We start from the raw sequence: 25,125 nt of genomic DNA, 5'->3' as shown, positions 1-25,125 counted from the left end.
AGAATTATTTGGTCATTCACAGGAAATCATAAACATTCAGCCTGAGACCATGCAGAATTAGGCTTGCTTAAGGTCATGTAAATCAGTGCACTTAGAGAAGCCTAACTCTGCATAACACAATCACAATCTTACACGTTGGAATGTGTGGATCTGTTTAATTCTATGAATTTTCATGTTTCCCACCTAAATGTCCATTCCATGCCATTTCCATGGATATTTGTTTGTTTTTTACAAGAAAAAATACCTTGGATTTTTTGTGTATTTTTTAAAAAGTGTGCATTTTTGTGTGCATTTTTCAAATCATGTGCATTTTTGGTTCGTATCTACCCATTGATTAAAACATGTTTGTACACGTTTTTAAAATGCACGCATTTTTGTTAGTGCGCATTACAAATGTGCACATTTAGTCGGACACATTTTTCCTGCTCTGTGGAACACATCCAAGCCCTCAAATGTACAGATTTTGGGTTGCCGGTCTGGGTCTGGGTCTGCCTCCATTTCAGTGTGGTCTCTGGGGGAAATCTGCACAAAAAATCTGATCAAGTAGATTCCTCATGCAGCCCTACTTATGAGACTATATCTGTATATTTTAATGTTTAGGTTTATATCCTTTTTATTCTTTGCATTGGATCTAGATTTAGGTGCGTGCAACTGGGCTGCTGAAAGCAGACTTCCCCTCCCCTTCCTCCCTACAGTAGCCTGTCCATCCCCCTGAAAATGCTACACAGAGGGTTGGGAGATCCTGACCCTCTGTATATGAATAGTGTGAGCTGTGACGCAGGCAGGAAGGGGAGATCCCTTAAAATTGAGCAAAGGCATCTTCCTTGAATGAAGCTCTTCCCCCTGTGGAAGGCAGATCCTGAATCCAACCCTTTATCTTCTGCATTTCTTCCAGAATTAGGATGTAGTTTTTCTAGCTGATCATAATTTCTTAGTTACTGGAATTCAGAACTTACAAAATTAACATCTGTGAGTGCCGCCTGGAATTAGGCTCCAATGAAGTAATAGGGCTTGTTCCCAAGTAAATCAGGAGGGCAACTTCTGGAGGTCCAGAGGCCATCCCCCCCCCCCTCACAGGTGGTGAAAACAGGGGAAACTTTTTAAAAAATGAACAAAATGGCATCTAGAGCTGCTGCGGACCACCAAAAGGATCCAATTAGCTTGTTTGCAAGCTAATTTTGACCCTTTGGGAGTTCTGTAGCTATTACTGAGTCCCCAAAGGGTCAGAATTAGCTTGCAAAGTAACTAATTTGACCCTTTTGCCGCTCCATAGCAGCTCAGGACATCATTTTGTTTGATTTTTTTTCCCCAGACCTTTTTGGAGTCCTCTCAAATTTTAGGAGGGTGTCAGGGGCCGCACTGGGGGCTTCTGCGGGCCGCACGCAGCCTGTGGGCCACATGTTGCCCACTCTTGAAGTAAATAGAAACCATTTATGAAAAATATTTAAAATATATTTTATTTTTAAAAAAATACTTCAGAAACCTGGTGAATATTCTTAGAAGCTTCATTAATAACTAATAATGGATTTTTTTGATACTTGGTATTTTATCCCATTACATCTACATGAATAGAAATAATATTTTAAAATAACTACAGTTATCCATATTTGTTACAACATATAGGTTTTCCTTGTTAAGAATGAAAGTTGGCTGACACTTACCAGAATATTTAGGGAAACCAATTTAATGCCTAGTGTGTAATTTTAGAATTTAAAAAGAAAAACCTGTATGCAAAGAACCACACAAATAGTTCCATGTACCCAGTGGAAATGTGGGCTCACATATCCTGAACAGCAACTCCCCGTACTCCAAGGACATCTCCTTTGAAAATGATGAGGGGAGTTCCATAAGTAGTCTATGACACAGCACAGAAGTCTGCTGTGCAAATGAAAAAAGCCAGAAATTCTACTGTGCACACCTTTGGACTTTGATTCATGGGATCCTAGCCGAACTCCATAGCCACTTATATATCAGACTGGAGAAACATATTGCATCCCCCATAAAGACATGCCATACATGTTACCGGATAATCTTCAACACTTTTCTTTAGGTCAAAAATATATTGTTTCACTTCTTGTTTGTTGGCTTGTTACTTCATCTGAAATTCAAGCTGGATTTTGCATAATATTGTTCAAGCAAACAATCTTTGCTTTGGGGATTTTACTTTTAGCTTACAAGTAGGATAATCAAATTATAAATAACTCTGGATGCCTTCGGACAAACGGTTAGAATTGATGTGTTTTTTCCAGGAGCCAGAATTGGAAGATTCTGATATTAATACCATATTGCTGGTCCACTTCTTTGGAAGAGGAGGAAAAGAAAAGCTTCAGTACTGTGAATTCCATAGGTAATATTCTAAAAATTACTACTTAACACTTTAACTGACATCCGAGTTTCCTCCATGTTGTGAAGTGTTAAAGCTTGATTGGTCTGTCATCTATTGCAAATCATTATGTTGGTGTGTATCCCAAAATAGCATCGTTTATATTTAGTAGTATCCCTTATCTCAAAAGGATTCCAAATAGCTTTCTATACTTGGCATACTGTGGGAATCACATCAGCCATGATGCCAACACAGCATTCCCCTCTGATAGGCTTCCATAGGACTAATGGATGTGTCCACAATAACATTTGTATGCTCCATTTGGTAGAAAGCTCAGCCCAGTCTTGTAGCGGTGACAACATGGAGTAAATTGATACTTTAGGATCAAACAGAAGGGTTGGAGCTTAAACCAAAACTGTTCAGAGTCCAAGGACACATGCCACTATGCAGGGGTGCATAATCTCCTGACCATGGGCCTAATTGGCCCATGAAGTCCTCCATAAGCCCCGCTCCTACCAAATATTATGGAGGACATGGCGAGAGAAATCTCCATTGTTATCTCTGATCACAGATAACAATGGGGATACTCCTGTGCAGCTTCACTGCACATGGGCTTTCCTGGTCAGGGAAGCCCCATGTGCAGCATAGCCAAGCCAGCTGAGTCCCCTTCGCTATTCTATTGGAGGAGCAAGGGGAACTTGGGCAACTCAGTATTGCCAACCTTACCTCCTCCCCCCATTGTGGAAGGGTGGGGAAAGCCAGAGCAGAGCCATCCGAGTCTCCTTCGCTACTTCCTCAGCTCAGCTTCACTGTGCGCAGGACTTCCCTAACCAGGAAAACCAGCATGCAGCAAAGCCTGGTCCCTGGCCCAAGTGCTGGGTGGAAGATCCACCAAGCACTTCAGCCACGGAGCAAATGATGTCATGTGGGCATGGTCATACCCACTGATGTCAGGAGTGTGGCAACACCCAGCTGACATCATATGGTCCCCCACCCATTCTGAACCCCTGCTTTAATGCATTAGTTGTTACCATGTGCTATGCAGTATTGTTTGGTTCATGCTGACACCACAATATAGCTTGGCAAGTCTGCTGCTTACGTCTGCTGAAACAAACAAGCAAAGGGCTGGATGCGCCTGATCTTGTCTGATCTCGGAAGCTAAGCAGGGTCAGCCCTGGTTAGTACTTGGATTGGGAGACCTCTTGGGAATCTGGCTTCCTGCATTGAGCAGGGGGTTGGAACTTGATGCTCTTGTAGGCCCTTTCCAACCCTATGATTCTATGAAATCAGTTTGCAAAGGGGGATCAAGCCTAAATGGATAAAGCCTTCTAGTAAAAAAAAATACCCAGTCTCTCTCTATTGTTAAGATCTAGAGAGATTAATATCCTACATTCATGTGAGATTTGCCCTGTAGGTGTGCAAATGTTGCCATCTCTGTGACACCACAACTATGAAATGCATGCTCTTCCCAGAAAAACCTGTGTAGCTTAATCTCTCATTTTTGTAGATATTTAGTAAAGACATGCTTAGTTATTGATGAAAACTCAGACTCCTTTGCTTTTATCTGCCACTTTGTGCAGATTATTGTTGTTCTCTGTGTTGTCTAAACTGTTTTAACTTTTTCTGTGTTGTACACTGCTTTGAGTAGAAAGGCAGAGTTGTAATTTTATAGATTTTCAGCTTAACACTAGACATAGACTGTATAAAATTAATTTTCAGTTAACCCTTAACCAGAATTAGCAGTATCTGAAATCCTTTTCAGGTATTATTTAAAACATTGCTTAAATGCATATTAAAAAGCATACATCCACTGGGAGTGGGAAGATGCATTTGAAGCTATGTATCTGTCTAGGGAAATACTTAAGCAAAAAAATTCCCAGTTAGCTGTACAATTCAACTTGCGTTGCTACCACAAGTCAGTCCTTTTCTTTGCAGAATCATCTGCAAAATCATCTGTCAGCTTGAACTCTGTTACAGGAACTCCCTTAGGGATACATGTTAGTTTTCATAGGAGCTCTACTATAAATCGTTTCTCTGTTGAAAAGCATAGCCTGAGAAGTATTTATATCTATATAGTCAGGAGCTAAAATATATATCGGCTCCTAAATATACACAGGAGAATCTAGGAATGGTTTAGCATCCCAGTTCCTAACTTGCGGGAAGTCATAGGTATGTGTTTTCTCCATATTCTGGTGGTGGATAACTTGAAAAAGCAACCCATGAAAAGGGGATCAGAGAGCAAGAAGCAGCTTCCTTAAGGTGGCAGTGTCAACAGTTTGAAAGATTCACATACCAATCCACCAAGGCCTGGTTCAGCTGGGCCAGTCACCAAGCCAGGCAGAATCACACACTTTCCTCTCTCCCTTCCATCTCTTCCCAGGTGAATTCCTCCCTCCTTTCCCTGTATACATTAATTGTCATTTAGTATCATACCTGAACTATAGTTGGAGGCTAGTTTCCATTAAGGGTGTGCATTCTTTTTTTAAATTAGTGGAAAATGAAAGCAATAGGCCTCATTTGTTTTCATTACAAAAATGAATGAGGCCCAGTAATTTCATTCTCTGTTCATGGAAACTTAAAGGACAATTGGAAAAAATGAATGAAATCATATTCTTTTTCAATTGATTTGCATTTCAGACCTGCTTTGCTTAGATGGATTGCCTAGAACTCTGTGTACAGTTCACAGAAAGGTCACCAGGAGTGGGAGAAAAAGGATCAGTGAAATTGACACACAGGAAAGCTGTATTTAGTTTAGATATTAATTAGGCTTTGTGTACTTATGTTAATTGTCGGAGGAGGGGGCAGGGGCTTTGACATATCTGAAACTTTGTAGGTCTAGCGACCTAGTGAGGTAGTAGAATGCCTGAAAATGTAATAACATTTGGATACAAAGCACCAAAGTTAAACACAGCAGAAAACTGGATTGCCATTAAAATAAGTGGAAAATGCAAACAAAAAACGAATGAATAATGACTGAATACAAAATGCAATTCAGATAAATGGAAAATGAAATGGAGTACAAGAATAGCACTGTATTGCATGGGAGCAAGGGCATGAGCCCCTTTGACAGTCTTCAGCACCAAGGAAATGCCAAGATGATTCATCCTTCCTACTCCGATTCAGTGCTTACCACCTCGGATTCCTTGAATGTGTATCTGGGCTGCTTCTAACAATACCTTTGTGCCATGGGAGCCTCTGCAGTATGGCTCCTTTCCACACTCCAGAGATAAATGTTGGAAGCCCAAGTCACTTGACAGAGTCTATAGTGCAGCTGCTTCTCACACTAGCATAGTCCCACTTGCAGAGCAAGGTGATGCTTGCGTAGGAAGGAGCCACATCATAGACTATGCCAATGTGAATTGAAGCTTTTGACATTGTCTTCATTCTGTTGGTTCCCGTGCTACAAAGGGGCCTTTGTTCTATTTCCACTTGAAATTATGTTCACATTATCAATATTAAGCAGCAAATATTCTATAATACTATCTGTACAGTCTTCCAAGAACCAGGTTAACTTAGTGAATGTTCTGCGTTGATTCTTGAATTCATTCAGAGCTTACCATCTCTTTTGCCATTGAAACAATATAAAATATGATCTGTAATTTGCAGTGCGTATCTACTGTGTCCTGTGTTCAGTAACAAATGCCACTACTCTCAACAGATCTCTTTTGCACTTGGCATATTCAAGCCTATCTTAAACTAGTGTTACATCTCTTCCATTCCATCTAACAAAGAGAAGACTGAGGATTTTTCAGCATGAATATCTTTCTCCGTCCCCTCTTCTATCCCCAGCCCCCTTAGCATCCAGCCTGAAGCTCTGGTGAATTCTAAAGCTTGTTCACTATTTTGAGATGCTTTAGTTGGTCCAGAAAAGATATTACTCTACAGTTACTTAGAGATTTTATTCCCTAATGGATCAATGTAGCTACCTGCAGTCTGTCTACTCTTAGCCAAAACAAGAATAAAGAGGTATTTCTATTGCTGCGGAAAACATTTCCTTCCACTGATTCTTTCCACTAAGACACACCAGCCTTAAAGGAAATTAGACTTTGAAGTTCTTAAACTTAAGAGTTCTGTTGTCGTAACACTCCCTTTGCTCCCTCTTCTCTAGATACAGTAGGGCCTCTTAACAAAGCAAAGGCCAGAGTGCACCAGTAAAAGGTTGTTTGCATTTATAGTGTGAACTGGAATGTCTCAGGTAATTAGATAAGATCCTGCATTGACCCAATGAGGCATAACACTGATAATACTGTGTACCTACTACATTCAGCAAATGTAGGTTAAAGACCTTTTTCCCACCACACAGATAGAAGCCTGTAATCAAAATTGGACTCCCACATCTTGCTCTGAGAGCTGTTGGGATAAATGTAGGGTTTAATACAGGTAATTTTTCAATAGTGGCATTTATTTTTCATGCACTTGGAATGTGTCTTCTTATCACTACCCATATATACCCACTCCATCTGCATTGTGACATGACAGCAAGGCTTGTTTTAATGCACAGAAAGGTGAATGAAAGGATCAGTGTCTCTTTTAAAAAAGCTCTGTGGAGATATCACTTTTCACATTATTTTATTTGCAAGTAACTCAGGCACATCATTTCTGGGTTTCTATTGTTCAGGGAAAATGTGATTTCTATCTGATGGCTTTTCACAACATTTTTACCTCACATGGGAAGCCATTGTTGGCTTTTTGATCAAAGTGCCATGATGTTTTTACAAGAGATGACTGATGAGCTGTACAGACATAGATCATTGTCAAAGGCAGAGGGGAAAATGATGGTAAATGCTTTTATCATTTTCCAAGTTCTTGTTAGAAAGGCTTTCCATTGATCAATGGAGTAGCTAGAGAAAGCAGGAGTGATTACATTTGATTAGGCTGCTTTAAAACCTGTCACACAAGCTTTAGATATAGTTACCTGTGTAATTTACGTTCCTTAAAATGGGAGGTGGAGAGGATTCATTCATAAGCTTAATGGTGTTTACGTGTAGTTAATATTCCTTTTTTCAAATGCTGAAATGAAATGTTGGCTTTATTATTTAGTCCTTGACTTCTCAAGTTGATTTGTTATTTGCAACACATAGCTTAAGGCTGGTGTGCATTTTTGTTTTTGTTTTTTTTGCCTGCCTCGCAGAATCCACTTTAAATCATGCCACATGACAAGCCACTCCTGTTTAGCAGTTTACTACATGGATTGAAGGACTTTTTCCCTCTCCATTCCTCTCCTGCCCTTTTTTGACCATTCAAGATGGCAAATTGTCTAACCTCTGTGCTCTGTACTGCATGCCAGCAGTATATATTGGCTGTCAAACTAGCTTCATGTTCTCTTGAATCTCCACAGTAGGACCTTAGTCCATTTGGCCAATGAAATGTACTTAGACCTTTGAAATGCCTGTTCACATCATGACAGTGGAGTTAAGAGGGGCCAGATCTGAAGTCTGCAAGGAACCCAGACAGGAAATAGGGAAGCTTTATATGTGGGTCCAGATATAGCACAGTAGTCTGTGGTTGATAGAACCATGAGCCTCCTCTTAAGCAGCAGAAATTGCAAGGAGAAGCCCTGTACTAAGTGCTTCGCTTGCACTGTGTTATCCCCAGTGGGAGAAGGCACAGGGTGGGGGAAGCCAGTCCCCATCTGAAGCACCAGCTGGAGAAGGGTGCCCACCCTGCATGATTTCTAGTGGGCTTCTCCAGCCACCGCTTCAGCCATGGACCAGCTTTGCCCACCCTTCACCTGCCGCCATTGGGGATGACACAGGGTGGTGAAATTGGGAGATGGAGAGGCACGCTAAGTAAGGGGAACCCCTTTGTTATATTTGATTTGTAATCAGAGGATTCCTCTCTTCATGGCCCTAAAGCATAACTGCCAGGGGGTTGAGCAAAGGTCCCCTAGCACCACCTTCTGTAATCAGCCCTTCAAGTAGGAGTAGAACGAACATCAAGCAGTGCCTCCCACACCTAGTTTGGATAGCCTGTCTGGAAGGATACTGTGGTCGATGGCATCAAAAGTCTCTGAGAGATCCAAGAGAATCAACGGGGTTGCACTCTTCCTGTCTGTCTCTCTCCCCCCCACCCCCATTCTCTCTCAGTAAATGTCACCCACAGAGTGACCAAGGCAGTTTCTGTCCCAAAACTAGCCCCAAAGCTTGATTGAGTTGGATCTAGGAAATCAGTCTCATCTCAGAGTGACTGTATTTGACAGGCTACCACTCTTGGGCACCTTGCCCAGGAAGGGAATGTTGGCCACTTGTCTATAATTAAGATCTTATGGATCCATGCTAGGTTTCTTCAGGAGTTGTTGGATTATTGTTTCATTTAAAGAAAATAGGATCATTCCCTCCCTCATAGAGGCATTTACAACCTCCAAGACCCAGCTGACATCCCTTCCCTGCTAGATTTAGTAAGCCATGACAAGCAAGGATTGAGGATGTAGGTGGTCAGACAGACTGAACCAATAACTGAAGATCATCCAACAAAACTGGACCAGACTCTAGAAAGTTCCACTAATGTCCAAGTCATAAATGCAAGTGACTTCACACTCAAGTGTCTTTCTAAATGTGTTGTAGCATGCCAAATTTCTCCCTGGGCCGAAAGTCTAAGCCTTAACAGGAAGTGATCTAACCATGACAAGGTAATAGATGTAAAATCCCCCACCCTCCTTTCTAGTTATGAAAACCAAATCCAAAGAGTGATCTGATACATGTGTTAGGCCGGATGTATTGGAACAGCCCTATGGCTGTCATGGCAGCTATGAATTCTTGATACACTCCAGACAAGGTGGCTTCAGCATGGATGTTGATGTACCCAAGAACAATCCTAGGAGCCCCCAACACCAAATCCTTGACCACCTCTCTCAGCTTAGGCAGTGCGACTGGTAAGCAGTAGGGTAGGTGGCACACCAGCAGAACCCCAATGTATCCCGAAAGGCCAATACAAGTTATAAACATTCCAGATTGGCTCCCACTTGAACAGGAGACATGGAGAAGGATGTGAAACTCTAGAGACTACAGTGAATCCGCCTCCCTGACCCTCCATATTATTCTGATGCTGCACTAGATACCTGGGGGCGGGGGCATAGCTCAGAGAGACTTCTCCCGTGATATTAGCCCTATTCAGGCATTCTGTACCTGAATAGGGCAAACATGTGGCAAGAGGGAGCATTACAGCCTTGGGATGGTTTATGTATACTGATGTAATTGAACAGGGGATTGTGAAGCAGGAACCTGTCCTTCACATCCATCACCCTCTACTGATAGAGGGCAATTGTCTGAAGAGGAGGCCCTCCCCTAACCAGGGAGGCTGTCCATGCGAGCCAGAATGATGATTTTCCAGCATTCTGGCACACGTGGAGAGCCTCCACAAATAGAGGAGGCTCTCGTCTTCAGAAATCACCCTCCATGAGTAGAGGGCAGTAGATGCAGCAAAGGATGGGGCTGGAGTGTTCCTTCTCATCCCATGTTTGCCCTGTTCAGGTACTGAATAGAGGTTCAAATATCAAAATACTATTTTATATCAAAATACTAATCAAAATATTAGTCCATGTGGAGGACCTGGTCTTGGGGTAGGAGTCTCTACACTAGGGCAATCCCACCTCCATCCCCAAATGTGGAGAATCACCACTGGGCAATCCTTCCCTTCAGTCCTGCTGCCACCATTAAACTACACTCCTTTATTTAACATATGCCTTTTCCTCTAAGGTCATTAGGCATGAGACAAAACAGATAAGAGGTTCCAGGAAAGTAAACAAAGATACAGTATTTTATTTAAAAGAAATAAAAGAAGAAAGCTTATTATTTACAAATGTTGTTACTTCTTTTAAACAGGGTTTCTGTACAGTTACTTTAACCACCAATCAGGTGTTCGAAGCCTCAGTTCCTACCCATAACCAACCTTAAGCCAATTCCCCTATCAAGCTCCACATTAATTCACAGGCCCATCAATGAGGGCTTGAAGGGCAGTCTTTTTCCTGGTCTGGTTTGACTTCCACCTGGAACCTTTAAGACTGTTCACCAGGCTTCCCCTGAAGTCTTCAGTTTGGTCCAGCAGCTGCTCAGTCTTCAGTCCGCCACCATCAGCTGACACTCAGGCTTCAGCTCTTTCCTCTGAAGGCTGCTCCAGGAGTTTTCCTCTCCCCACTTGCTGACCTTCAGCTTCTGCCTCATGTACCCTCAGCTCGGTCTCCCGATCTTGTAGCTGCTCTTCTTCATGCTCATGTCTTCCTCAGGCTCCCTAGCCTCTCAAGAAGACACCTCCTTATGACTTTTCCTCTGGCAAACTCTCCTGTTAGTCTTCTCCTGACAAACTCCACCCAGATGCCTCTCCACAGCTCCTTATATTCGCTCCAGTCAGAACCCTCCAGCCAATCAGCTTTGGTGTGGCCAACATTCCATCACCCCTCCTCTGTATAAACTTAAGACCAATGGACATCCTTAGAATGTTCCGTTTTTCTTCAGTCAGATGGTACCAATTTCAGTCCTACCTTCCCATATATAAATATAAAGATCATCCAACAAAACTGGCTTCATTTTCACCTGGTAACAGTAACAGTAACTGCCAGTTTGCCAGCACACCATATTTACAATGTAACTCTCCTCAAGCACAAGCTTCAAGTAAAAAGCATACTTTCACCCATTAACCCATTCAGCCCCTGAGTTATTGAAATAAAACATAACTTTTACCTCAGTTTTACCTCAGTTTCTTCACAGTTCAAAAGGAGCAATTTGCCAAAATGATGAGCAGCACTATCCAGGCTAGGCAGCACCTTACATTTACAAAAATTACGAGAATTTACAAACATGATTCTGTAACTGGTTCTACACGATACTGCTTGGTTGGAGATATATATTCTTGCTTTCTTCTTATGCTGGAAACAATATTCAGCCTATGCAAAATGTACACAGTACGTGACTTAGGATGAGGGATGTGCAAATTAGCAAAACTCAAACTCTCTGAAGTTCTTCGAATTCCATCTCAAAGCTCATTCCAACCTGAATCCTTATCAAATTGCAAGCTTCGGGGGCGGGGGGATGTCATGAAAATCTGTGTGTATTTTTGTGCATATGTTTCCAAATGTATGCATCAGTTGTGTGCATCTTTGGAATATATGCATTATTCTCCTATTGATTAAAGCTTTTCTGTGTGCATTTTTCAAAAATACGCATTTTTTCATGCACATTTTTCAAATGTATGCATGGTGCCGAATGCATTTTTTCTGGTTTGGAAATATACGGACTTCGACTGCAGATTGCTTCTGTGTTCAGTCTGATCAAAAATGAACTGAAACAAATTTCTCATACATCCCTACTTGGAATGGCTTATGTACATTGATGTTATTGATCAGGGGATTGTGAGGCAGGAGCCCATCCCCTCTTTATATACTTGCCTGTGGCGCAAGTGACCAAGCAGTGAATTTAGGGATGTCAGTGAATAATTCCTTTTAGGACAAGTGTTTTATTTCTGGCTGAGTTAAGGCAATGAGCACAAGGGTAGGGAATTGGCATTCAAAGTACTTGCTGATTGGTACTTAGCCTGTACAAGACAGAAAAGGTCTTCGAAACACCTTCAAATAAATGTTGGAGTGGTATACTTCTCCACATCATGGCCTCTGGTAGAGGTATTATGGGACAAAGGTTTCAAAGCAAATAACAGTACAACCAAACAAAACTTCACCAAGACTCCAGTACTTGCAATATGATATAAAAATAAAGTTTAGACCATTATTTGTATTTACTCTGTGAGAGATGGGGCACTTAGCCCTCTTTGACTGAGATTAATTGTTCGTCCATTATAAGACCAGGAATCCACCTATCATTCTATTTGTTTATAGCTTTTCCCAAGTAATTTATATTTTAAGGCCACATGAGTTCTTTTTTCTTTTCTTTTTAGGGCTCAGTACACTGTCTGGTTGTCTGCTCACAGAAGTTTTATACCACTTTCATGTTTCAATATTCTTTCTCATTCAGGTAACAGTTATACATACATGTAGCAGCAATTTTTTTAAAAAAATCAGCCCATAGCTCTTACAACTACTACAACCATAAAAGTACATGGATTTAGAGAGCACCCTAGTGGTAGAACTGCTAAAAGACAACATTAGACATACAGAAGTAAAACGACATTACTAACAGTGCAATCCTGTATATCTACTCTGAAGTAAGTCCACTGAATTCAGTGGGCCTTATTCCCACATAAGCATACGTAGGGTTTCACCGTAAAAGAGCTCATAAGTTCATATACCTTTCTCGTGCTTACATGGGTAATTCAACTTGTATGCGTAATTCATAGATTTCTGCCGCCTCAGCTTGTGTGATCAATGTCTTAGGTTATGGAAGTTGCTGCTGTACAGACCTGGGAGCTAACAGTTTGTGTATTACATTTCCTGTCTTTACCATTGAGTGAAAACAGTGAACCTAGAGGATGTTGCTTATTTATATATGACATCACTATATATGTAAAATGTGAATACATGTTCTTTACTAAGTTTTTTGTCCTTAATTTATATACTGAGTTGTGTCACTATTCTTATTTGTAAGATTTATGCAGAATTTACAAACAGAAGTGCAAGAAATGGAATTCATCCAGTTTTCCAAAGGTCTCGCCTGTATGAGAAAAGAGGATTTTGTAGAGTGGTTGTTGTATTTCACTGATGAGGAAAACAATGAAGTTTACTGGCAAAATGTGAAAGAGAGAATCCAAGCAGGAGAGGTTGGTATAAAGTACCTCAAATTGAATGGCTTTTTTGAGGTGTAATTGGAGAGCAGTCTTACTAAATGCTTAAAGTAAAGCAGAAACATTTTTTTATTTGACTTGCCTTTATAATGTTGACTAATTTTATATCCACTTTATAATAATCCACTGAATCCCTCAAGAAAATTCTTAATTTTGGATCTCTTGCCTATATATCTTAACAAGGTCTGTTTTTGGTATTGCAGAGTATCAGTATGGAGGAATTTAAGGCTTTCTGCCAGTTTACAAACCGCTTAGAAGACTTTTCAATTGCGTTGAAAATGTTTACTGTAGCCAGTCGTCCTGTTAAGCGGGGTAAGACGTGCATAATGTCATAGATCTACATTTTCAGTAAGAAGGGGAAAAAATTATGACCGTGGCTTATGAAAACTCATGCTATAAACCCACATCATGTGGTCTTTATAAAAGGATTTTGAGCCTGTTAATACAGCACCTTTCGATCCCTTACTAGAATCAAGCAGATCACCATCGCCTGGCAAGCAGGTCATCTTCTCCTGGCAAGCAGGTCATCATCTCCTGGCAGGTTCTGGGGATTGTTCCCAGCAATTGCTCTTCCGATGTGGGTAGGCAGGTGCTGCTACTGAGCCCCAGCCACCACTGCTGCCTGTTTCGGGAACTGGAAGATGGCAACTTACTGCCTTCTTCCAGTCTTCAAGACAAAAAGTAGTGAATTGATTCCACATATTAAGAAGTTAAAAATTAACATTAAGTAGTTAATATGCAAATTGGCCCTAAACAATAAAATATTTCTAGAGGCTCCTTTTGCCAAAGAAATGGCAAAAAGATGATTAGAAAGCAATTGTGTGTGCCTGTATTTTACCACTCCTTGTGATGTGCAAAAAAGGGAACTTCTGCATGCATCTACCCCCTGGAGATGTATAGGTTTGCCCTGCCAGGAAGACCCATTGATCTTCTTTGCACGATCACATGGGCACCAAGTTGGCAAGTCAAACCACAACTGTGGCTTCTTGTGATGTGTGAACCTGACAAGGGTGGATCGTTGGGGTGGTTGGGCTGTTTTAGGGTTGTGGGCGGCTTGTCAACCACCCAACAACCGACCCTCTAAGAGTTCACACGTCATGAGAAGCTATAGTGCATCACCAACTTTTCAAAATAGCCACCACCGCAACCAGAAACCCCGTGGGGAAATTCACCCACGGTGGCTTCTCGGTGGTGAACTAGGACGTTATAAGAAGTGGTGAGAAGCTGGAGTGAACATGTCAGTCAGCTTTCACCACTGCTTACAATGTGTGGAATGGCCCTAAGAGATCCTATGCATTGTAGAGCTGAACCTTTAATAAGGAAATATATGGGATCAATTTGCTACTATTTTTCTTGACATTAGAACAGAAAGACAAATAACCAGCCTCAAGAATAATAATGTGTCTTGTTCTACAAATATCCTGTTTTTCCTCTGTTACCTGTTGGCTCTCCTTAGCTGTGGTAATGTGCTTCTGCCATACCCATTCTTTTGATTATGCACATGTAATAACCATCCCCATCTGAAATTGGTCTGTATTGATAAAATTGCATTTTATACTGAGTGTAACTTTTGTCCTTCCTTTCTTTTCCCACTTGCTGTATTCTGTATATTATTTTCAGGAAATGTGGTAGGACTGTACAGAGTGATCTTCTATATTGCAAAAATTGTGCCTAAAAATGAATTCTGGGCCTGCAAGACAAAGGCAAAATGAGGAAAAAAGAAATATGCATATATACCTTGATTTCATAAATCCTTTTGAATTCTATGTACACTGAAGAATGAACAACCAAGTCCTTCAAGGGGTCGGGAAGCTATGGCACTCTAGATGTTGTTAGACTACAACTCCCATTATCCCTGAGCATTGGCCATGCTTGCTGGGCCTGGTGGGAGTTGGAGTTCTACAACATTTATTGGGCTGCAGGTTTCCCAGTTCTAGATAAAGCTTTGCAAGGGGAAATTACACTGGTCTGGGAAGAGCTTTGGGGGCATGTTCCTGTAATCCAGATGCACTTTCAGCTGAAAAGGTAGCTGTTTTCAGAAAACAATCTGTTTCTTGATCTTCCATAAAATCTAGTAATGGTCCTTCAAAAGCTTCATAATGCTCATGTTGTACAATAAAGCACCTGGATTTATATTTTGATCAGATAATGTGAGTATGCCCAGAAGGAGAAATCTATTCTTTACATTTATAGACTACCTTTCCACTATTTAGTGCCATAAATTGATTCATCATCTCACTAGCTATTTTACTTTTTAATAGTAACATGTAGTATGTCCTTTTGTTAGCCGAGTTCAAGAGAGCTGTGAAAGTGGTTATAGGACAGGAGCTCTCGGAAAATGTTTTGGACACCATCTTCAAGATCTTTGATTTAGACGGAGACAATTGCCTCAGCCATGCAGAGTTCCTCGGAGTACTGAAGAACAGGATGCACCGAGGCTTAAGGGTAACATAAACTTGTTCCCTTAAATATTCAACAGAAATGTTTAACGCTGTAACTGCTTAAACCAATTGGCAACATACAGATCATATAATCCTGGTGGAAATAGTTTGTGAAAATAGGTAATTGTGGAAATTTTAAAGATGCTGGAATTATACAAGCAAAATACGAAGTTTTCTAATTAAAACTAACATTTTACAGAAGAGTCAGCTAGCATATTAAATTTACTGCAGACTTCAGTCAACATCCAACCAAGTGAGGTATGAACCGTGTACGTCCATACCAACATGCCTTGTGGTGTTTTTAGACACTGGACAGACCTGAATGTCATCTGCCACAATCCCTTGTGTCGTTACAAGATTCTTTACATAAAATTCATCTTTCAAGTTAACTGGTATCATTCAGTATGCTCTGCCACAAGCAGAGATCAAGATTGAGAAAGTGCTCTATGCCAGAGATGTCAGTAGGCCGAGAACAAAGATTAGTAACACACCCAGATGGCTCAATAGTAAGGTGTGACAAACACTACAGGGGAAGACAAAATCTGCTTTGTGGGGAGAGCTGAGAAGTGACTCTTTAGACCAGGGATACAGAACCCCTTTCAGCCCAGGAGCCGAATTCCATTTTGGAGAAGTCTCAGGAGCCGCGTTCCAGTAGTGGGCAGGGCCAAAGGCAAATGGGGGCAAAGCCAAAATACAAAAAACACCAGCATATTTTAGCTTAAGGCTCTTCCTGCCAGCAACTGCCTTGGGAGAGGCATTTCAACCTTTTAGAAATGGGGGGGGGGGACTACACAAAAGCTGGAAAACCACCAAACAAGTGGTAGTTAGAGGGAAGGTGATAGGGCCTTGTGGGGAACCCCAGAGGACCGTATTAGGGTCCTTGGAGGTCTAGATTTGGGTCATGGGCCTGAGTTCTGCATCCCTGCTTTAGACCAAAGCATAAAAGCAAATCCTATGAATTGAGCCATCCCCAATAATAAATTATCTTAGCACGATAGCTCAAGGTTAGCCTACTTCATATCCCAACATTAATTGACAGAACATCTGTCAATCCTTCACAAAAGGCAAGAGTGGGATCTTGCTTGCCACAGACAGACTATTTGAAGACCTTATTAACACTTAATAAAGATAATACCATGTGCAAAATAACTAAGCCTGGAGCTAAGTGATTCTCAATCATTTAGCTTTGTTATAGCATCCCACATTGTAAGGGAAATTAACAGTTGCCTTCAGGATTTTATCCCCATATCCAGTGAAAATAATAGGAAAACTTCTTATGGCCATAATGGATCAAGGATAGTAGGCATCAAGGAATTTATTGTATTCGATTATCTATTTATTTGTTACATTTATATACTGCCTATCTGTCTATAAATTCAAAATACTTTGCATTTTAAAAAATAATGGCTTACAGTTGAATAGATACAATACAAAAAAGAATTGGAAGGGAAGACAGAAATTAGCAAACTCAGGTACCAGTTCTTTTTGCAGAATGACTAGGTGGAAAGGCCATTGCAGGGACAATTCTGGGAGAGGAAGAATGAAATGGGCATTCATTCCAGCTGAGCTGATAGGGTGGCACTCACTGTCTCGCTTCATCTGATGTAGTCAGCTGTTTAAATGCAACTTAAATATGGAGTGATAACTATTTTTATTCTAACAGGTACCTCAACAGCAAGGAGTTCAAGGTTACTGGAAATGTGTGAAGAGAGAGACCATTAAAGGAGCAAAAGAAGTCTGGAAACAAACTGGGAAAAGTCCTTTTTAAACATATCCATAAGAACACTTTACAACTATAAAAATCTGGGTTTGCATCTGTTATGTATTTTTGTGTACATGCTGGCTATATTAGATTCGATACAATCACTTTGTACAGTTAAATATTGAATCAATTTATTTTCTCATTGTAATGTTACAGTATTTATCAATATAATCAGGTTTGCTGAGGGACTATTATGATTTCCAGCTTTCATAACAAGTGTTCTAATTCCAAGTAGTATTGAAGTTCTCAGAAATAGATACCATTAAAATTCCTGTTCCAGTTCCCCTGGAATTTAGTAGAAATTGCTAGTTTCAGTATGTTCCATAAAGATGGCAGGTATCGTTAACAGTGCTGAAAGACCCCAAACTCCCTCCTTCCTTAAGGGCTAAAGCAGTCTTCCCCAACCTGGTGCCCTCCAGATGTGTTGGACTACAACTCCCAGTATCCTCCAGCCAGCTGGGAATTGTACCCCAACATCTGGAGGACACCAGGTTGGGGAAGGGCTAAAACATGAAACCTACAATTCCATGATTTTTATCATGCCAAACTCATTTTAGAACTATAAATCTTCAAATCACTGATTAGTGGCCCCTATGATTTCACTAGCACTGAAGTGATTTCAGGATTGCAGCTTTTAAATATCCAATATGCACTGTGAATAAAAAGTTAGTGCTCAAAAGCTACTTCTAGAACACTTTATGGGTATTAGAAATCTCTCTTGCCTAGGAAAGCATGTTTTGATAATTATATTATTTGTATAGTCCTGTACAAATGATTGTGTGTCCTGTTAGCAGTAGGGATTGCATCTTTCACTCCAAGCTGGAAATACCAAAATGTTTACATAAACTAGAAGACTGTAAATTGTGTGAATGTGTATAGACTAGAAGCTCAGCAATTAAGAAATTAAAGAATCTCATTTGGTGGATATGAATGAAATGGCTTCTGGCCTTGCTTTCACCAGGATCCACTGTGAAAATTTCTACCTGTGCCTTGTTTCCTTGCTAGTTATTTTATCTTTGCACAGCCTAAGGGCCTGGTTATCTCAGGACAAGTTATCAAGAGAAAAAAGGTCTAAAAACAGCATACATTGAAATGCTGGGGAGGGGTTGTTACTTAAATACAAATAACAGACTGTGGAACATAAATCTATAATGAGAGATCAGCAACTAGAGTCCTCAGAGTCAAATCTAGTTTGCTGTGGAGTATCACACTGCCCAAAGAAAAGAGAGGTGTAGAGTGGTTGTGGCAATGGGACCCTTGACAGTTGACACTGGGAGATGGAGGAATTCTAGCTCCCCATTCCCAGCATCGCCCTCAAAGTGGTCCTCATGTAAAATTAGTCGCTGGCCAGGCCCATGAAATTAAAAAACAACATTTAGCAGTTAGGTTTATCTGTAATTACTGTGTGTGTTAGTGCTGCATGCATAAATTATATACATGCACGTATATGTAGAGAGAGGGGTTTTTTCCTCTTAGAATCAAATAGCTTAGACAAGATTAACTTTCCTTGGGCTGTTCCATGAAGAGATAAATTCTCTTTCTTCATATAAATCTGCATCTGCCCTTTACCTGCTCACTAGGGCAGAAACTTTCTATTTTAAACACAGCTGCCTTCAGAGCCCAAAATGGTCCCTGTTAAGCCCATTGTGGAGCTCCTAGGATGGACCAAAAGCAGTAAACAAGAGCAAAAGGGAATTGCGTGACATTCAGGTGTTTATATTCCTGCTGGGAAGAAAAAGTTTGCTACCCACCCTGTGGCTGTTTGGGCATGATACAGGTGATATGTGTTTTTTTTTTTAAAAACACACAGATTATCTAACACAAATTATATAAAATTCCAGCTGCATATGCATTGCACTACTTCCAGAAGATCTTTCCTACATGTTATATTAAAGCAAGGCCACTTTGGGAGGCAATAATTTAGAACAGAGAATTGACAAGGGTGGTTTCCCCGGCCTACCATTTCTCCCCTCCAAATCATCTCGTAGAGCAGGGGTGGGCAAATTGCAGTGGTCCAGGTGCCAATTCCCTACCCCAGAACCCACCAGGGGGCACACCCCTGCCTGCCACACCATAACCTTGTTTTAAGGCATATGATGCCACCACCATAGCAAATTCATCAGCTTTGGGGGACCCAAAAAAGGCGGCAGAGCGGGGGGGGGTACAAGCAGGTTGCATGTTGTCCGCTCCTGCTGTAGTGGATTCTTTTCACCAATGTGCAGTTCAAAATGTAGCTTGCAAACTTCTCACCAGAGAGAGAGTTGGAACATCAGCTTATAGCATCAGGTCCAGGAACACCAAGACTGTCTACTGGTTATCATCTCACCTTTAATATGGCATTTCTGTGTGTGTCCAGGTATATGGAAATCTATAATTCCTGATAGACTTTGCTCCCAGAAGTTATCTCTTATTAGGCTTAAATGGAACATATATGTAAACTTATTAGTATTACGTAGCTCTTGAAATATTGCATGAACTCATTGGCAAAAGTTAGCTTAATAAAAGGTATTGCTGACATCTGATGAGAATTATTTCTATAGTGCTTTTCAAAATATAACATGTTTCTTGATGTGAAGAGAAAGGTCTGATAATACTGTTGTGCTGCAACAACAGTTTTGACTTATGCTCCATTACCTTGTAGTCATGATAAGATCCTAATACGTTGCTTACAGAGTCAATCTAGTTGCCCTCCTGGCTCTTTGGATTAGAAATACATTACTTTTCTTTTGGTCATTCTGCTGTATTTGTTACCTTGAGGACTGTGCTGAACTCCTTCCAAGAAGTACCTCTGCAGTACCGTAGTTCCCTTCCAGCTGTGCCCAGAGCTTTATTATGGGAAGTTTGGAGGAAACGATTTTCTGCGTTTAAATGCATGATGGTACTTGAATCGTGTGGTGGTTGTTTATGGACCATAAATGCCTTGACAGAAGCCATATTGTAGAAGTGTCTGGAGGGAAGAGAGGGGGATGACTAAGCTGTTGGTTTGGGTGTTCATTCCAAGGGAAAAATAGCTGGCAAAAATCTGTTCTAACTGGAAAGCAAGCTGACAATATCAAGAGAAGGGGAGGATGCAAGGTGTGCCTCTTTGGTTCACAAATCGAACAAGTACATACCCTCGTTTGTCCATTTGCTAGCATGAATACATATTGCAGTGAACCTATCTGGAGAGGATGGATCTGGCCTCAGTTTTCCATGCACTAGAGACATCCAAGTTGGACTACTGTCATGCGCTCTATGTGGGGCTGCCTCCAAAGATGGTTCAGGAACTTCAGCAGGTGCAGAATGGGGCCACCTAAGTGTTGATGGGGTGTGGCAATTCGATCATATAATGCCTATACCATGGCAGCTGCAGTGGTTACCAGTGTGTTTCTCAGCTCAATTTAAAGTGCTGGTTCTGACCTTTAAAGCCTTAAACAGTTTGGGACCAAATTACTTGAAGGATTGCCTTCATCTATTTCAGCCCGCCTGCACTTTAAGATCAGCAAAAGAGGTCCTTCTCATTTGCCCATCTGTGAGAGTTAGGCGGGTGACCACACTAGAGAGGGCCTTTTCTGCTGTGGCCTGACACCTCTGGAATAGGTTGCCATCAGAGGCCACTTCATTGCAGGCTTTTAAGAAGGCCCTGAAAACATACTATTTTACTTTGACCTTCCCCTGATTTGTTCACTGTTGTTGCTGTTTTTATTGTGGTTTTATTGCTTTTTAAGACCATATCAGTTTTTATTATGTGTTTTATTATTGTACACCACCTTGGGAGGGCTCCTGCCCTGAAGGGCAGCCAAGAAATATGTAAAATAATAAATAAACCTCTGTGTTCATACCACCAGTGAAAGACATACGTTAGAACACCAAAGATATCCGTGTTATTATAACACGCCCATTTCTTCTGTGTGGTCTCTGGGCATCATGCATGTGGGTTCTGTGCCTGCACAGAGCCTCTGTTGGAACCTTCTAGAGTTGAGATGCTTAGGCAGGAAGACCGCCCTACCTACTCCCCACACTTGCCCAGAGGCCAGCGCTCCTGCCTTTCCCCTCATTTTCTCTTTGACTTCATTGTTGACACTTTCTGTACTAAATCGCTGTTTTGGCGACTGAGCTGTGTTTTTCCCCGCAATTTTATTCTTTCTTTTGTCTAAATCACTCTTTCAAATGTTTGTTTTTTACTTCCATGAGCGTGTTTGCTGCTTTCGAAGCAGTCTTCTCTAACAGCAACCTATGGCCCTTCAAGCCCCATTCCCCATTTGCAGAAGCAAATTACCACCAACTGATGGGACATCTTTGCCTTTTCTGTTTCAGCGAGGCCCATGTGGTAGAATTGTGCTCACATTTTCACAGTTTCATCAAACAAACATGACTAAATTGTTCTTCACGCATTCATGCAGTACTCTGGGAGCAAGCCTTACAGGGTGCAGACTTGGTGAAGCAATCAGGGTCTCATCCACTCTGGATTTGCCCTTATGATGGCCCTGACAACTACTTCAGCTCCAGCACCATCCTCATCTGGTCCATCCTGACCATCAGTCCCTACAGCATCATCAGACTTGTCAGTTAGGTCACCTTCAGATCCCACCCGTCAAGTGACCTCACCGATGCCAGGTCGCTCCTTTGCAAAAAAGGCCAAATCTAAACACTCTTCCAAAGATCAAGCTGCAGAGCCCAAGAAGAAGAAAAAAAGAACTCTTAAGTTGCCAGAGCAAGATTCATATCCCTCTACACCAGTAGAGGGTCACCTGTCCCACAGGACAATACAACTGACCTCCAGTGGGGCCAGCCTCAATTCCCACCATCACTGCCGTTGTTACTCTTGCTCATTCAGATGGTGCAGAGACCATCACATGAATCCCCTGTGGTCTAGATGAGGCTCAAGTTACAAGTTCACCTTCAGAGAGAGAAATGAGACTTCACTGCCACCTATTGTGCAGTCTGCTCTTCCGAGCACTACAACCTGTGATGTGTCCCCTCAGCACTGTTGCTCACCCAATTCCAGGAGGGGTTCACCTGACTTGTATTGTTCCAGATGTTCAGACCATTTCAGACAGGAGAGGATGGGGGTCATCTTGGCAAAAACCATACATGGGCCAATACTCTCGATCATCTTCCCATTCTTGGGACAGAAGAGCTCCTTGTAGAAGAGATTCCCTACCAGGCCATTACAGAGAGCAACCGTGGTATTTCAAGCCATACCCTCCTTGACCCTGAAAAGATTCGTCCGATTACAGGAGGTCAGCAGAGTTTAGATTGACAGCTGCACGAAGGGTGTGTTCTGTCACAGCTATACTGTCCTGGCCTCTGACTTCAGATCCGATCACCGCAATACCACCAGAGCTAGTCATATTACCCTTGGTGCTTTCTCCAGCCCCTATGGTGTCTGCTCAACTATCCTCAGCAGGGATCAAACAGGAAATGTTTTTATTCTTTTATCTTTTATGGATGTATTTTGTATTTTATTCTTTTAGCTTGTGGTTTTATATTGTATGTTATTCTTTTAATTCTTACCGTTTGCCCAGAGAGGTCTGTTATTGAGCAAATGAACATGTAATAAATAAAATTCTGGGAGCAAGAAGGATGGACCATCGTGCACTGGCTTATGAGCTTCCAGAGACATTTAGGTAGCACTTCCTAGAATGCGGGACTATTTAAATCAACAATGGAGAGTGACAACAAATGGACAGCATAAACATGATGTTATACACGCTAGCCTATTCAGTGTGTATAACCTTCATTTGAAACTATACCTGAACTGCACAAAATCCCTCATGAGTTCATTCTCATTTCAGAGACAATACATTTTGATCTAGCAATATATTAAATTCCCAGTTTTGGCTACCCTTTTTGTCTACATTCCCTATGTTTTACTGTGAATATGCACAATAGTTGATTATGCACATCCTCCAACTCACATTAACCACAACTTAATGTTTATATAGAGCCATCAGATGTTACAGACCAAAACTGTGAGGTCCCTACCTCAGTGTGCTTAAAATCAAAATTCTGAGAGATAACAGAGGGAGGAAATGAGAAGAGGGGAACGAATGGGAGAGGTCAGTTCAGCAAGGAAAAACAATTGACAAATGCAGCTATGGGTATAGTTAGGCCTTGTTTCAGTGTGGGTTGAGGACTGAAAATAGAACAGGATGCGTAGGGTTGTGCCCTTAGTATAATCAGGTTTTTGTTACTTGTTTTAATAATTTTAACTTAATATGTTTGTTAGGTGTTCGTTCCTCTCATACTGTTAGCTGCTCTGAGTGTTTTAAATAGAAAGCCACGTTATACATATGAGAAAATGGAGGTTGATGCTTGCTCCTAGACTCTCAGCAACTACGAGTGTGGAGGCTGCAGGCTGCAGCCGTATTTTCCATAAGATCTATCACACAGTTGTGCTTACAGAAATACAAATGCCTGAGACAAATGCTGTTTGGCATATGTGCCCTCTTTTTAAGCATGTTTGTGGCTTGGTTTGAAAAAAAAATATTGCCAGTTCCCACAAGGTGGAGCCCTAGGCTTTCTATTCATTTCCGTATAAGTCATATATTCAGACTAATTTGACCATTTCTAAAAAGGGAAAGAGAATATACACGTTTAATATGCTGGATGACTTTCAAAATCTTGCCTATGGGTGCAATCCAAAGAAAGTCAGGCTTGGATCAATGACTCTTACTTTTAGTACATGGTTAAACATTTATGTATCATTGATTTCAGTGGGACTTTGGCTGCAAACCATCTCCACTTACCTGGGAGTAAGTCCCATTAATTCTATGGGATTTATGTCTGAGTAAACCTACCTGGGATTGTATTGTTAGGTATGCCCAACTTTCTTTAGGTAGTAGCTCATGTCTTTTGCATGTTTGTTTAGTAAGAGGAGCTGGATTAATGCTCTAGTAATGGCATTTATAGTAGGAGAGCATACCAACAGCAGTGGTGATACATTTTGAGTGCAGGCGCTCATCGTGAAAGTTCCCATGGTCGTGCCCCCAAGGAGAGTCCAAAAATGCAGGCAGCTGTGTTGATGCATATCAACAAACCAGTTCTAGGAGTTTTCATTTCCACCAGAAGCAAGTCTTTTGTAAATCTCATGAGTCTTAATTGCCCATTCAAGACCAAGCCAAAATATTCTGCATTACAACAGGGAACAATATATCATTGTTGAGGGAAATCATTTTCCTCTAGCTACTGTGAGGTTTGCAGCTAAACTCAGAGGAAGCAGGAAAGTTGGTTCGGGGAGCGGGGTGGAGATGACATCAGCATAATAATAAAGTGTCAGCACTGCATCCCTGTGAGTCCGGGCTCCACTATACCCTGACCAACAGTAAAGAAATAAGAACAAATCAACATTTAAAGTAAAAGTGCCAGATTTTGTAAAGCTGTGCTGCTGCTTCTATTTTTTATTATTGTTTTAATTTTGATTGGATAAATACTTTGAGGACTTTGAAGTTAATGTAATAAAATGGAAGTGCAAAAAGCACAGGACAGGACAACCACCAAGTTTGAGAGGAAGGTGGGGAAGGTGCTCTCCTGGCTTACCCCAGCATCACCCTGCTGCCCCCCAAGTAAGCTTAGTAGGAGGTGGAAGGATGGGCAGTGGAAATAGACAGGGATGGACATTGATGTGCAGTGGCAGGAACAGGCAATAGCACTCAGCCTGGCAGTGAGAAGTGCCAGATGAAATGGCTGTAGCAGCTGCTGTCGTCTTTTTCCCAGGCTACCTCCAGGTCCCTATGTACTGCACATTCAGGGTTGGGCCCAGAAGCGCTGGGGTGTAATGCTGCTTGGTCTGGTGTTTCCCTCCATAGTGCCAGGCCATTAAAAAAAAATTTTTTTAAGGATGTTGTCATGGGCCATAGTGAGCCCTCCAGGGCCAATGGATCTTGGCAATT

The 25,125-nt window shown here is 41.4% G+C and overlaps 1 protein-coding gene across 4 annotated transcripts in view; it reads left to right on the top strand.

Annotated features, from left to right (window-relative positions):
• Nucleotides 1-18,176, top strand: part of MICU2 (mitochondrial calcium uptake 2) — a 117,283-nt gene extending 99,107 nt beyond the window's left edge. For 3 of the 4 annotated variants that reach the window (XM_084842872.1, XM_084842871.1, XM_084842868.1), the window contains exons 8-12: nucleotides 2,250-2,347; nucleotides 12,853-13,024; nucleotides 13,252-13,360; nucleotides 15,336-15,493; nucleotides 17,153-18,176. In XM_084842872.1, the coding sequence (XP_084698998.1) occupies nucleotides 2,250-2,347; nucleotides 12,853-13,024; nucleotides 13,252-13,360; nucleotides 15,336-15,493; nucleotides 17,153-17,257 (642 nt within the window). In that variant the 3' untranslated portion in view covers nucleotides 17,258-18,176. The remainder of the gene's footprint in view (nucleotides 1-2,249; nucleotides 2,348-12,852; nucleotides 13,025-13,251; nucleotides 13,361-15,335; nucleotides 15,494-17,152) is intronic. The other variant, XM_084842870.1, reaches the window with a different exon arrangement.
• The last annotated feature ends 6,949 nt before the right edge of the window (nucleotides 18,177-25,125 follow it).

Source organism: Heloderma suspectum, chromosome 3, assembly GCF_057233095.1.
Source record: "Heloderma suspectum isolate Gila_16-S chromosome 3, 16-S_ref, whole genome shotgun sequence".
NCBI classification, from domain to species: domain Eukaryota; kingdom Metazoa; phylum Chordata; class Lepidosauria; order Squamata; family Helodermatidae; genus Heloderma; species Heloderma suspectum.
Note: the sequence above shows the minus strand (reverse complement) of the source record. Positions and strands in the feature narration are given on the sequence as shown.